Below are 13,658 nucleotides of genomic sequence, written 5' to 3'. Positions count from 1 at the left end.
TTGGTACTATGTGGATGGTGTGTGGATTCCATTGTTTTTTTAATAGGTCTATTACTAGATGCTGTATACTTTGTTAGTATTTCATTGACGACTGCTTTGTATATTGTGTGTGTTTGACAAAACTATTGGTACTATGTGGATGGTATACTTCTTTATTGATTTTTATATTATTATTATTATATCATAGAGCAGATAGATAGATAGATATAGTAAAATCAAATCAATATAATTTAAATAATAAATAATTTAATTTAATTCCCTAATACATATAAAAATAATTATTCTTTTCTTCTGTATTTCCTGTATATTTCTTTCCAGAACTTGAGACTCTCTCTGTGCCACATTGGTATAATACTAAGCTCTGAGTCTATGTTTAGAGAGACAGGTGACGAGAGGTCCACTGCTGGCCATCTCACAGATAAGGATTTCATACCAGGTGGTGTTGGGTTCCTGTCAAAGAATAAAGTAGCTTAAAATATGATAAATCATTAGAACGGCTGGCCATCTTACAGGTAAGGATTCTATACCAGATGATGTTGGGTTCCTGTCAAAGAATAAAGTAGCTTAAAATATGATAAATCATTAGGACTAAAGCATAATTTATTTAATAGAAATAGAAATAATCTTTATTCAAATGAGCTTAATGTTTCTTGTTCTTGTTTAAAGCTTAAAGTTTCTTGCTCATTCTTCTTGTGATGAATCTGCATTCCGAATGAGTGGTAGAATCAAAATATGACCATTCAAAAGTCCTTGTAATGAGATTATTTGAATAAAGATTATTTATATTCTATTCTATTCTATTGGCAATAGTGATTTGAGTTTAAACAATAATACTTGTTAATCGCAGGATCCAGTTTTTAATCCTAACAATAAAACCACACCAGTACGTAAAATATTTGATGCTAGCATGAAAACCAAAAATAGATTGTGCTCAAATGATATCAAGCTTAATGGAGACATGGTGCAGACAGATCTTTTCGAAATTGTTAAGTCGTATCCGTCAGGCGGATGTTGGCCTTCAGCCGCTCCACAAGTCCTTCTTTCTGTCCTTCTTTCATCTGCAATCGCCCCCTATCGTCCGGTGAAACTAAAGGCCAACTGCAGCCAAGAGCATTAGAGTAGTCCGAAAAAATGAAATTGTTAAGAGCCTATACGTTCAGTAGTTTTGTCGTGAAAGCGAGACAGACAGACAGACAGAGTTACTTTCGTATTTATAATATTAATAAGGATTTATTTAATTTATTATATTTTATGAAATGCATTTATCAACAAATCACAGAATGGTGATAAATTATACATCGATTAAGTAATGTTTTGTAGATTACTGTACGGCCTTTGACTGAAGTTTGTATTATGTACTGATAATAGTAAGGAATTTAAATTCTCAACTCAATCAGTATTTTTAATTAAATAATATAATATACTTTATTTTGTTACATTAATAAATAATAATAATCTCAGGACAATTCACACAGCGCCATCTAGACCCAAGTTAAGCTAGCTAAAGCTTGTGTTATAGGTACTAGATTACTGATACAAATACATAGATAATTTTTTTTTTCGTAAATACATACATATTATACATAGAAAATACCCAGACCGATACAAACAATTATACTCATGAATACAAATGTTTGTGCCGTGCGAGGAATCGAACCCGCGACCATCGGACGTAAAGCGGTGTGCTAGACCGCTAGACCACCGAGGTCGTCAAATGAAGATGATTATATAAAATGTGAGCAAGGATGGACTTATCTCTGATAGAGATCTCTTCCTAACTTAACGCTGTAACAGAAGTGGTAGTTAGCAGGCAACGATAGTGCTCGAATTTTTGTAAAAACAATATTCTAATGTCTAAACAATATTCATTAAGTGCCACAAAAGAATAGAATAGAAAATCATTTATTCAAATAAACTTACATTGAAGCACTTTTGAATAGTCATTACATTTTTTAATCTACCGCTCGTTCGGAAAGCTGTCTCATCACAAGAAGAACGAGCAAGAAACTTGCGTGTTGCTCTTTTAAATAATTTATTATTACTTTACATTTTTAAGTTGAAGTGTGTGAATACAAACCACCAATTAGCACTAACTCTATTAAATACTCAAATAGAAATAATATTGAATATATAACCAACTGGTTAAACAATTAATAAGAGGAAATCAGTCATAGTGATTAGAGCAGACCAGTCCCTACAAGCAGCAAACAAATACGAGATATTTTTTTTTCGAAATACGGAAAATGAGCCAGCCATCACTGCGCTCGACCATATTTTGTGCCGTGCGGGAGCCCAATGAGCCGGCCCACCACGCCGCCACAAGTCTGGACATTTTAGTGAGCATGACTACTCAAAACACTAGACTACGTCAAAGCTACTTACAATTGCTATCTGATAGTTATAGTATTCACATTTTACAAAAGAAATGATATATATCTTTGGAACTATTCTAATGACCATAAACACTAAGGAAATACATATTTTTAGAAGATTGTAATTAAATCAAATGACATTTAATTATCTGGAGATACAACGGATAACAACACAGCTTATGTTAAATTAAAAATTAAATTTTGTGATGAGTTTAATGAAATTATGACAATCCTATTTATTTTTTATTAATCGAATAAAACAAAAGATTAAAGTCGTTGTTAAGCATATGCGTTCAATACAAATTAATAATTTATTTAATCAGGTAAGTATTTATCATAAAATTGCGTTAAAGTGTGTTGCAGTGATGGCTGGCTCATCCGGCATACTCGTGAACGAGTGCTGCTTGTAGGGACTGGTCTGCTCTTATCACTACGACTGATTTAATTTTATTGCATATTTATATTTGACCCAAAAAATTAGTGCTTGTTGGTAGTTTGTATTCACACGTTTCGACTTGTAAATGTAAACAACACACAAGTTTCTTGCTCGTTCTTCTTGTGATGAGACAGTTTTCCGAACGAGTGGTAGATAAAAAACAAATTGTTACGACTATTCAAAAGTGCTTAAATTAAGTTTATTTGAATAAATGATTTTCTATTCTAAACTTAAAAATGTAAAGTAATAATAAAATTATTTAAAAGAGCAACACACAAGTTTCTTGCTCGTTCTTCTTGTGATGAGACAGCTTTCCGAACGAGTGGTAGATAAAAAACAAATTGTTATGACTATTCAAAAGTGCTTAAATTAAGTTTATTTGAATAAATGATTTTCTATTCTATTCTATTAAAGCCCGATTAACCATATTAAAAAGATTATAGCAGAATATGTAACGTATCTTAAATTAACTCACCCATATTTAGCAAAGTTGGTCCACAATGTTGTTATTTTGTTGATCATTTCCATCTCAAACATCGATGATACTAAAGGTTGGCTGAACAAATAAAACAAGTCATCTGCATGCGTAGCCCCAGGGTCTATATACCCGTGCAATAATTTGACGATATTCCTCCAACCACTGTAGCTGAACAAATAACTGTACACTGGTTTATCACTCGTTTTAGCTATTAAATCAGTTTCTTCCATAGTTGGGTAATTCAAATACATTTCACCAGTAAACCTGGAAAGTTTTAGTAGTGTTTCCTTTGATATTACATCATCACCCATGTACATTTTTCTAAGTTTCTCAGCAACTTCCTTTCGTATTGTTTCTGATGGGAACACCAAATCTTTTGGCAAAGATTTTTCAATTGTTATTTTGGGAATTGTAGTGCCGTTTTCCATTCCCATAAACAAATATCCTTCTTCATTATTTGAACCTATTACCATTGGGACTTTATTATATTTTCCCTGTTTTAAAGCATCATATGGCAATACTGTTAAAAATTGTTCTTCACCCTCTAGATCATCTTCAACACATGGCGTGTAAAGTATTTCTGATACAACCTGATTACCTTCCTTCCTTGGTACTCTTGTGACGATTAATTCTGAATCAGATTTATCAGAAAATATCTTAAATAGCTTATGGGGATCTTGAGTTGTATAACCCATTGTTTTCGCCAACAAACTGGCCATGTACACTGGTCTATACTGGAAAGCCCAAGCACTAAGTGACGATCCACTTTGCAATATAGCTTTATGGAAGAGACCTTTTGACATTGGAGAAACAACATGATAGGAAACGGATGCAGCGCCAGCGCTTTCACCAAACAATGTCACATTGTCAGGATCTCCTCCGAATGCCTTAACATTTCGTTGAACCCACTTCAAAGCGGCTACTTGGTCCTTCATGCCTGCATTGCCAGGAGCATCTTTGGTTCGTAAACATAAAAATCCTTGGATATTGAGACGATAGTTAATAGTTACCAGTATGATTCCTTTGCTAACTAAATACTGGGGTCCATACACAAAACCGCCTGCAGACCCTTCGAAATATCCCCCGCCATGAATGAACACCATCACTGGTAAAGAACTATTGCTATTTGTGTTTAATGGTGTATATACATTTAAAATTAAACAATGCTCCCTGCCAACTACAAAAGGAGCTTCTATGTAAGCATTCTGTTGACATTTTATGTTCTCATCGACAGCCTCGTAGACTCCCTGCCATTTTGTCTCTGGTCCTGGGGCCTAAAACATAACATTATTATTTTAATTCTCAATATGGCAATATAAAATATGTTTGTGGGGTAAGGGAGTTGTTAATGTGGACTGTTGACCCCATTGCTAGCAATCTACCACGTCAGGTTCATTGTAGCGGTTGCTTCTGGAAACCAACATGACAATTTATACAATATACAACTCCTGGTAAATTTTCAACGAGTGGCTGACATGATCTAATGTTAGACTTATCATCCTCCACTGGTGCTTTGCCAGCGTAGACCAATTTGCCCCGATGGGCTAACTGACCTGACCTCATGCTCATCTTATCATCCTCCTCTAGTGCCACTGTACTCTAAACTGTTAGCGCAGACGGGTCCATCATTCCACTATCATCCATTAAAAAAATACCTGCCTTAAATCTGTACTCGGGCCCAAGGCTAGCATACGGTATCCCCAAGTATTCTGCATGCGTACCGGATGGTGCAATGGAACCGCGTAACAGGCCCCCAGAGACCCGTACTGTCGCGGTCGGCTGGCGCACCAGGCGTGCAGCCCACAGTGACCACAGCACCAGCCACTTGACCCGTGACATGTCGCTGTGCGCTAGTGACAATGTCACGGTAACTACATGTCAAATGTCAGACTGATGAACTTTAGGAACCTGTGGAAATTTTTTTGTTTCTTTGGATATATGTTTCTTTACTCTTTCACGTAAAATCTACCGAATAGATTTTGCTGAAATTTCACAGTTTCACAGTTTAATGTAGTTTATACATCAGAATAACATAGGCTATAATTTAAAAAGATATTAAGTATGTAATTTAGGCGAAATATAATGATATATGTCAAATAAGTGTGATGCAGACGGAGTTACACGGGTCAGCTAGTAATTTAATATTTATATCTTTATATATAAAAATTACGTATCACGTTGTTTGTCCGGGATGGACTCCTAAGCTACTGAACCGATTGCACATTTGATTTGCACATTATATGCAATTTGATCCAACTTGAAAGATAGGATAGCTTACATCTCAATTTATAGTCGCAATATTATTTTATTCAAGAACCTTAGACACAGCAACGCGTAGCCGGGTCTGCTAATATTAATATAAAAATTAAATTATCTATACGTACAAATAAAATTGGAATCTGTTTGTAATATTGAAATAACCGTTTTTTACTACATGCATGTGAATATAAATACGGTACATACACTAAAATAACATTTTTTGTCTGTCTGTTTGTTCCGGCTAATCTCTGAAATGGCTGGACCGATTTTGACGGGACTTTTATTGGCAGATAGCTGATGTAATAAGGAGTGACTTAGGCTACTTTCATTTTAGAAAAATAAAGTTATATACAGCTAATTTGATAATACAATTTACGTACCAGTATTAATTTAATGACAGTCCATTATATGTTTTATCGTAACACACGAGAGTTTATTACACTTTGCACATTATATTCGTGGACTCGCTTCAAAGTCTACAAGTTGAATAAAATATATATTACAGTGAAACGGCACGAGCATTGATATCTTATCAGACTTCTCTTTATCTATTGTAGGTATAACTGTCTGGATTCACTTGAGGTCATAGTGAACTCAATGAAATATACTACACTAGCTATTCGCCCCGGCTTCACACGAGTACATGTATTATACATATAAACCTTCCTCTTGAATCATTCTATCTATTAAAAAAACCGCTTCAGAATCCGTTGGTATAGTTTTAGGACGGCTAGACAGCAAAATACGTTTTTTTTATTGAGTTTCCGATATTTCGGCAGTGCTTCAATCGCCATGATCACGGGTTACATATATATTAAGTTTATTTGAATAAATATTATTTCTATTCTATTTTATACTATTCTATATAATGGCTCGTCTGATGGAAAGTGGTAATATAACCCTATAGAATATATATTAATAATACCAACGTAGAGACTAAAAATTTTCTAAAAAACCGGTATTAGCATGGGTAATTTCTTTTTATAGAGAACTAGCTACTCGCCCCGGCTTCGCGTGGGTGTACATGTATTATACATATAAACCTTCCTCTTGAATCACTCTATCTATTAAAAAAACGTCTTCGGAAGAATTGTTAGTATTGTAAAGACTTATGATCTCATTGCTACGCAATGCACCATATGAGGTTGAACTCCACACGGTTCCCCCTTTTAAACCGTCGTGTTAAATTCCTGATAAATTTGTCACTAAGGGCTAACTAAAAATAGTAGAGTCTCACAAGGATGTAGGTCTTAAAATGAACATGGACAAGACGAAAATTATGTCAAAAGTCCATGTCGTTTACAAAAAATCGGATATTCTACACTCGAAATTGTCGAAAAAAACGTGTACTTAGGAAAAATATCCATTCAGCTAGGTAAATCCAATTTCGAGAAGAGGTCAATCGTCGAAAATATTCATTTTTTTACTCGGATGGGCAGCGTTCGAAGCTCCGATATATCTTTTCGTCCAATTTCCGCAGTGTCTCAAGACGATATATATATATATATATATGTGTTGCCAGTGAGAGAGAGAGCACATTTAGACGTGGTCGCTGACTATACGCCCCATCAACAAGCTTAGAGTCATCTTAGAGATATATTGGAGAGGGCTATGCTCGGAGTTGCTATGCGTGATCGAATAGAAATGTAGGAGATACAGAAGAACCAGAGTACCGACATAGCCCGAAGAATTAAACGAACCACAATTAAACAATGGGCAGGGCACATTATATATAGAGACAGATGGCAGTTGGGGCAGTATTATATATTCGAGTGGCGACCACGGACCGGAATGACCATATAAATTAAAAAGCCTCCAAAAATAGGACCGACGATTGGTCAAGATCGCTGGAAGGCATTTTGCGAGCAGCGCAGGACATCGTCGTGGAGATCTTTGGGGGGTGGCCTATGTCCACCAGTGGACGTCTTACGGGCTGCGATGATGATGATGATGATAAGTCCATTCCACTGGTGCCCCGCCAGCTAACCGTTAGCACAGGCGGGTGCACAATTCCATTATCATCCAAAAAAAAAAAGCCCTTCTATCGCATTGAAAAGTAGCCTATGTCCTTTCTCATATTTCACAGACATATATATATTCGCATTTATAATATTAGTAAGGGGGAGAGAGAGCACTATTTAAAATATTAATTAGTCATACATATACGTAACTAACAAACTTAATCTTATCATAGAGATATATTATGATATAGTTATATGATGGAATAGTTACTATAATCACTGATCAATAAATGTAAAGGGATACATTGTAACAAACCCAGATACTATAATTGCTTGTACCGACGCTCTAATTAAACGAACCACAATTAAACTAATTAGATGCAGTATAATATTATATATATAACATAATGACGAAATTTAATTGGTCTAGCGGTCTAGCACACCGCTTTACGACCGATGGTCGCGGGTTCGATTCCTCGCACGGCACAAACATTTGTATTCATGAGTATGATTGTTTGTATCGGTCTGGGTGTTTTCTATGTATAATATGTATTTATTTACAAAAAAAAAAAAACTACATAATTGATCTATGTATATGTATCAGTTATCTAGTAAACACCATAAACAAGCTTTAGCACAAATTATCTTGGGTCTAGATGGTGCTGTGTGAAACCACTAGACCATGATATTATAAATTATTATAAATTATATTATAAATTATAAATTTATATGTAATTATTTATTGAGTATTATATATTACTAGCTGAGACCACAAACGTTGTTATGCCATATAAATTAAAATCGCTATTAAAAAATAGGGGTTGATTTAAAAATAAAATGAAAAATTTATGTTGAATGTGTTCTACATTATAAAAAAAAATTAAAAAAAAAACAGGGTGGTCTATCTTTATCACTTAAAATAGATAAGAGCTGATGATCAGACGTACTGAATTTGCATATAAAGTCGTTTCGGAGGAGTATGGTAACTAACATTGTGACAAGAGGTTTTTATTTATTTATTTATTTAATAAACACAATATAAGCTTACAGCTAATTGCCAACACATTTATATTTTAAAACTATTTTTACTACTTAAAATTATGCGATGATAAATATATTCTTATTTTAGTAATTATGGAAGACAAGGCTTCTGTAGCACTATCAGACACGGCCACGCGTTGCTGTGGCTAAGATTCTTGAATAAAATAATATTGAGACTATAAATTATATCTATACATAATATGTTTATATATATAACATAATTTATACGTAAATATTTATTGAATATATGAATGATATTGAGTGGTAGAATTATATTGTGGTTAATATTATAAAAGTGCTCATATTCAGTTGATTTGAATAAAGATTATTTCTATTTCTATTTCATATGACCAACGGAAATTGATCTGGAGTATGGCTCATTTACCATCAGTCCACTTCCGGTTGGTGACGACGATCGGCAAACTAACGCACCAACAGTATGGCTGCTAAATTTTATTGGTCTAGAGGTTTAGCGCACCGATTTACTTCCGATGGTCGCGGGTTCGATTCCTCGCACGGCACGAACATTTGTATTCATGAGTATGATTGTTTGTATCGGTCGGTCGTTGCCTAAATAATTCTATATTAATTAAATAAACCTGGACATTTAACACAGCGCCATCTAGTCCTACAGTAAGCAGAGATACTACATAATTGATATAAGTACTTAGATTAAGATATATTTTATAGTAAATACATAGATAATATACATAGGAAACACCCAGACCGATACAAACAATCATACTTATGAACACAAATTATTGCACCGTGCGAGGAATCGAACCCGCGACCATCGCAAGTAAAGCGGTGTGCTAAACCACTAGACCATCGAAGCCGTAAATATTTAAACCTTGCGTTTAAAAGTAAAAAAAAATGTTGTAACTGGCTAATCAGAAATGTATTTTATAATCTTAAATAGCTTTTGCCCGCGGCTTCGCTCGCGTTAATTTATCCCCTTGGGTGTGGAATTTATCAAAATCCTTTCTAAAGGGATGCCTACGTCATAGTATCTTTATGCATCCAAAATCTCAGCCCGATCGATTTAAAATTGACAAAGTTTCATACAAACTTTCATCCCCTATTTTATCCCTTTGCGGGTACAATTAATCAAAATCCTTTCTTAGCGGATGCCTACGTCATAACATCTACCTGCATGCCAAATTTCAGCCCGATCCGTCCAGTGGTTTGGCCTGTGCGCTGATAAAAGTGCGTGAAAGAGTAACAAACATGCATCCATACTCACAGTATGGATGCATGTTTGTTACTCTTTCACGCAAAAAATACTGAACAGATTTTGATGAAACTGTACAGTAAGTAATATAGCTTATACATCAGAATAACATATTGGCTATGGATTTCGGATGAAATCGCGGGCACAGCTTTTATACTATAAAAGTGAAATACTTTAAGACTATGACCCAACAACAGTTTTCCTAAATGTGAATCCTAAATTGTCGACGTAATATCTGTAAGCGGCTAACTGACGGGACTCTATGTTCATCCTATCATCCTAAACTGACTCTCCTCCAGCGAGGGGAATGAGATTGTTAGTAATGGACTCATGACCCCATTGCTAGCAATGGAGCTTAGGATGTCAAGTTGACCTCCATGCAGTTCCCCCTGGAAAACATCGTGATAAATTCCTGGTGAATTTGTCACGATGGGCTAACTGACATGACCTCATGTTCATCTTATCATCCTCCACTGGTGCTCCGCCAGCGTAAACCGTTAGCGCAGGCATGTGCATTCCATTATCATCCATAAAAAAAACTCCTCCAGCCTCCCACAGCGCAGGCAAGTGCCCCATTCCATTAGCATCCATTAAAAAATTGTATAGAGACGAAAATGAGCCGAGGCAGACGGCTGAAGAATTACGTTTACAAGGTCTAGACAAGGTCAATAGTAATAATTATATATCTGACCTGCTCACACGCGGAAGTTGACAAAAAACGAACTATGGTCATAGAGCAAGTAGAGTCATAGACGTCGCAGCGTTTAAAATTTTCATTTTAAATTGAGAACATAACAGAGACGTCGCAGATCTATTATGTTATCAATTTAAAATGAAAATTAACAAGTTCTCCAGACCCATAGAAAGAAAAAAAAGTAATAACGTTTACTAAAAATCCGAAGTAACTTGATTAAAAGATAAACTCCCATAAATTATAGCTAAAAACAATATCTGCTTGTTTTGTCACCCCGGTGGTGTAGCTGATTAGCACACCATCTTACTTTGGACGGTCGTGGCTTCATTTCCCATGTATAATAATTATGTATTTATTAAAAAAACATGACGCTTTTGCGGAAATGATTTACTTTGTTCTTATGTATTTATTTATTTCAAAGACCGTATCAGAACAAAATATGACATTTCTAATAGACAAACGGAAGAAGGAAGATCGAAGAGAAAAATCACAGTTAATATAAAAACAGAGGCCACATAAAATTTGTACAGAGTAGGTTACTATTTTGACATTAAGACACAGATTAAAATATTCTAACACAAAAATATCTAAGTATTTATGTCAGTTGTCCCACCCACAATAGCATTGCTTAGTTTGGGATTATATGGCGCTATATGAATTGTATAGAGTTATTATTATTATTTCAATTATATAAAAAAATATTACATTCAATAAAGTTAATAAAGATAAAGCATATATCAGGACGTAAATACTATAGTCAAAGCAATAAAGTTATTAAAGATAAATCGCAAATTATAATCATTATCAAATTGCGTAAAAATTTTTCATTGAAATATATGTTTGTATGTTATCAGATTCATATCAAATGAGTAATGTGTTTAGTTATTTATTATAAAAAGATATCATTACATAGTATAAAATAAACTCGCTGTCGCTAACTGTCCCTATGCAAGCTTAAATCTTTAAAACTACGCAACGGGTTTTGAAGCTGTTTTTTAATTGACGTGGTCTAGTGTTTTGAGTAGTCATGCTCACTAAAATGTCCAGACTTCTGGCGGCGTGGTGGGCCGGGTCATTGGGCTCCCTAAAATATGGTCGAGCGCAGTGATGGCTGGCTCATCCGTCATACTCGTGAACGGGTGCTGCTTGTAGGGACTGGTCTGCTCTAATCACTATGACTGATTTCCTCTTATTAATTGTTTAACCAGTTGGTTATGTATTCAATATTTTTCTTTTTGAGTATTTAATTGAATTAGTGCTAATTGGTGGTTTGTATTCACACACTTCAACTTAAAAATGTAAAGTAATAATAACATTATTTAAAAGAGCAACACGCAAGTTTCTTGCTCGTTCTTCTTGTGATGAGATAGCTTTCCGAACGAGCGGTAGATTAAAAAAAATGTAATGACTATTCAAAAGTGCTTCAATGTAAGTTTATTTGAATAAATGATTTTCTATTCTATTCTATTCTATTCTATACAAATAATACAAATAATTAAAAAGACCCCGATCTCCGAAGGTTTATATATATACAACTCCGTTCCGCCTCAAAATGAAATATGGCAAAGTTTTTTTGTAGTTTAATTACGCAATAAATTTCTAAACGCACCCTGTTTGACAGTTATTACCCGTTTGTATGGGAGAATATAATAGTTATTTTTATCATTTTACATACAATTTCTTCATATTTTATCACCTTTTATACCTTCCCTGGACTTCCACGAATATTTCAAGATTAAAATTAGCCAAATCGGTTGAGACGTTCCCGAGTTTTAGCGAGACTAACGAACAGCAATTCATTTTTATATATAGTATATAGATAGATAGTTAGTTTTTTTTATACTATGAAAGCATACGGCCCATCTGATGGTAAATAGTTACCGTAGCCTATAAACACCTGAAACACCAGGGTTATCACGTACACGTTGCCGACCCTTAAGAAAAAGAAGATAAAGGGACGAAGCGAGTATTAAACTCGCTTCGTCCCTTTATCTATAAAAAAAAATACAAAGCGCATTAAACGCACCTACAAGTTATATAAGAAGACAAAAGAACAACTTGATGAAGATAACTTCTAAATACCTATGAATAATCTGACAGACATTTGGTTACATTTTCATAAATATGTACGATTGTCATGAATTATTTTGTTATTGTTAGACATTTAATGTATTCACTATTTTGACGTGTGAATTGACACTGCTTGTTAGATGTATGTATATATAGGTATAGGAAATATTACATATTAATTATATATAGTTGTTCGTTATATGCTACTTTACTATGAAGAAAGTGGTGTGAATTTTATAGTATCGTAATCGTAAGGAAACTCTGACCTCTACCTGTCCCGAAACTGAATGACCGTGAATTATTTTCAACATAGTATGTACTAGCTGTATCCGCGGATTTTGGGCATGAAATTTATAGCCTGTATTATTCTGATGTATAAGCTATATTACTGTAGCTTCACCAAGAACGGTTCAGTAGTTTTTGCGTAAAAGAGTAACAAAACATCTATCCATACTCACAAACTTACGCATTATAATACATATTAATGAAATATTCGTTTCACAAATTCTAAATAATATAATTTGATATCGTTATTATACATATGTGGCAGTAACTTTAACATAAAAATGCAAAAAGCAAATGAGTAACTTTTGTATGTATCGTACATATTACATATATAACATAATTGGTATAAAAAAAATTGTACAATCATAAATTATTAAAAAAATATGTTGTATAAAAAGCGCCATCTATGAACTTTACTACGAAAATTCTGTAACTTAATTACTTCATCTATGCAAATTAGGTTTTTTTTTATCACACAGCATAATCTAGTACCAAATTAATTATGGCTAGCACTATACCCACTTACCAGATGATATACATATTTAAATATTTTCACGTTTATAAATAGTAAAGATAAAGTTGGTCTTTCACAATTAAATTAATTTTGCACTTTTGTAATAAGACGAGTTAGTAATAATAATATTACAATGTTTCATATTAACAAGTTTACTGTATACTTCTTTATGAAATGCACAGGTTAATTCATGTGATAGCTCACAGAGCACTAGTACTTACAGTAATGGCGCCAAAAACAATAACACCAATCCTTGACTCGTCTTTGACACAATAAATATCACAATATTACATAATCTGCGTCATTCAAACCGTTGA

General features: G+C 34.1%; 1 protein-coding gene across 1 annotated transcript; it reads right to left on the bottom strand.

Annotated features, from left to right (window-relative positions):
- Positions 1-263: 263 nt before the first annotated feature.
- LOC131844040 (esterase FE4-like) lies at positions 264-6,022 on the bottom strand. The gene is made up of 4 exons (XM_059192825.1): positions 5,926-6,022; positions 4,946-5,194; positions 3,284-4,560; positions 264-450 (listed from the first exon to the last, which is right to left on the bottom strand). The coding sequence occupies exons 2-4, from the start codon at positions 5,123-5,125 to the stop codon at positions 279-281; spliced, it is 1,629 nt and encodes a 542-aa protein (XP_059048808.1). The 5' UTR covers positions 5,126-5,194; positions 5,926-6,022; the 3' UTR covers positions 264-278.
- Between the last annotated feature and the right edge of the window lie 7,636 nt (positions 6,023-13,658).

Source organism: Achroia grisella, unplaced genomic scaffold (genome assembly GCF_030625045.1).
Source record: "Achroia grisella isolate CSIRO2021 unplaced genomic scaffold, CSIRO_AGI_Agris_v1 utg3654, whole genome shotgun sequence".
Classification (NCBI taxonomy): Eukaryota; Metazoa; Arthropoda; class Insecta; order Lepidoptera; family Pyralidae; genus Achroia; species Achroia grisella.
Note: the sequence above shows the minus strand (reverse complement) of the source record. Positions and strands in the feature narration are given on the sequence as shown.

Bases quoted from the DNA above. Each gene is read 5' to 3' on its own strand.
- LOC131844040 (XM_059192825.1), bottom strand. From the start codon at position 5,125: ATGTCACGGGTCAAGTGGCTGGTGCTGTGGTCACTGTGGGCTGCACGC. The intron at 4,561-4,945 runs GCAGGTATTTTT...GTTATGTTTTAG, and splicing joins GGCCCGAGTACAGATTTAAG to GCCCCAGGACCAGAGACAAA. The intron at 451-3,283 runs GTGAGTTAATTT...ATTCTTTGACAG, and splicing joins ACCAACTTTGCTAAATATGG to GAACCCAACACCACCTGGTA.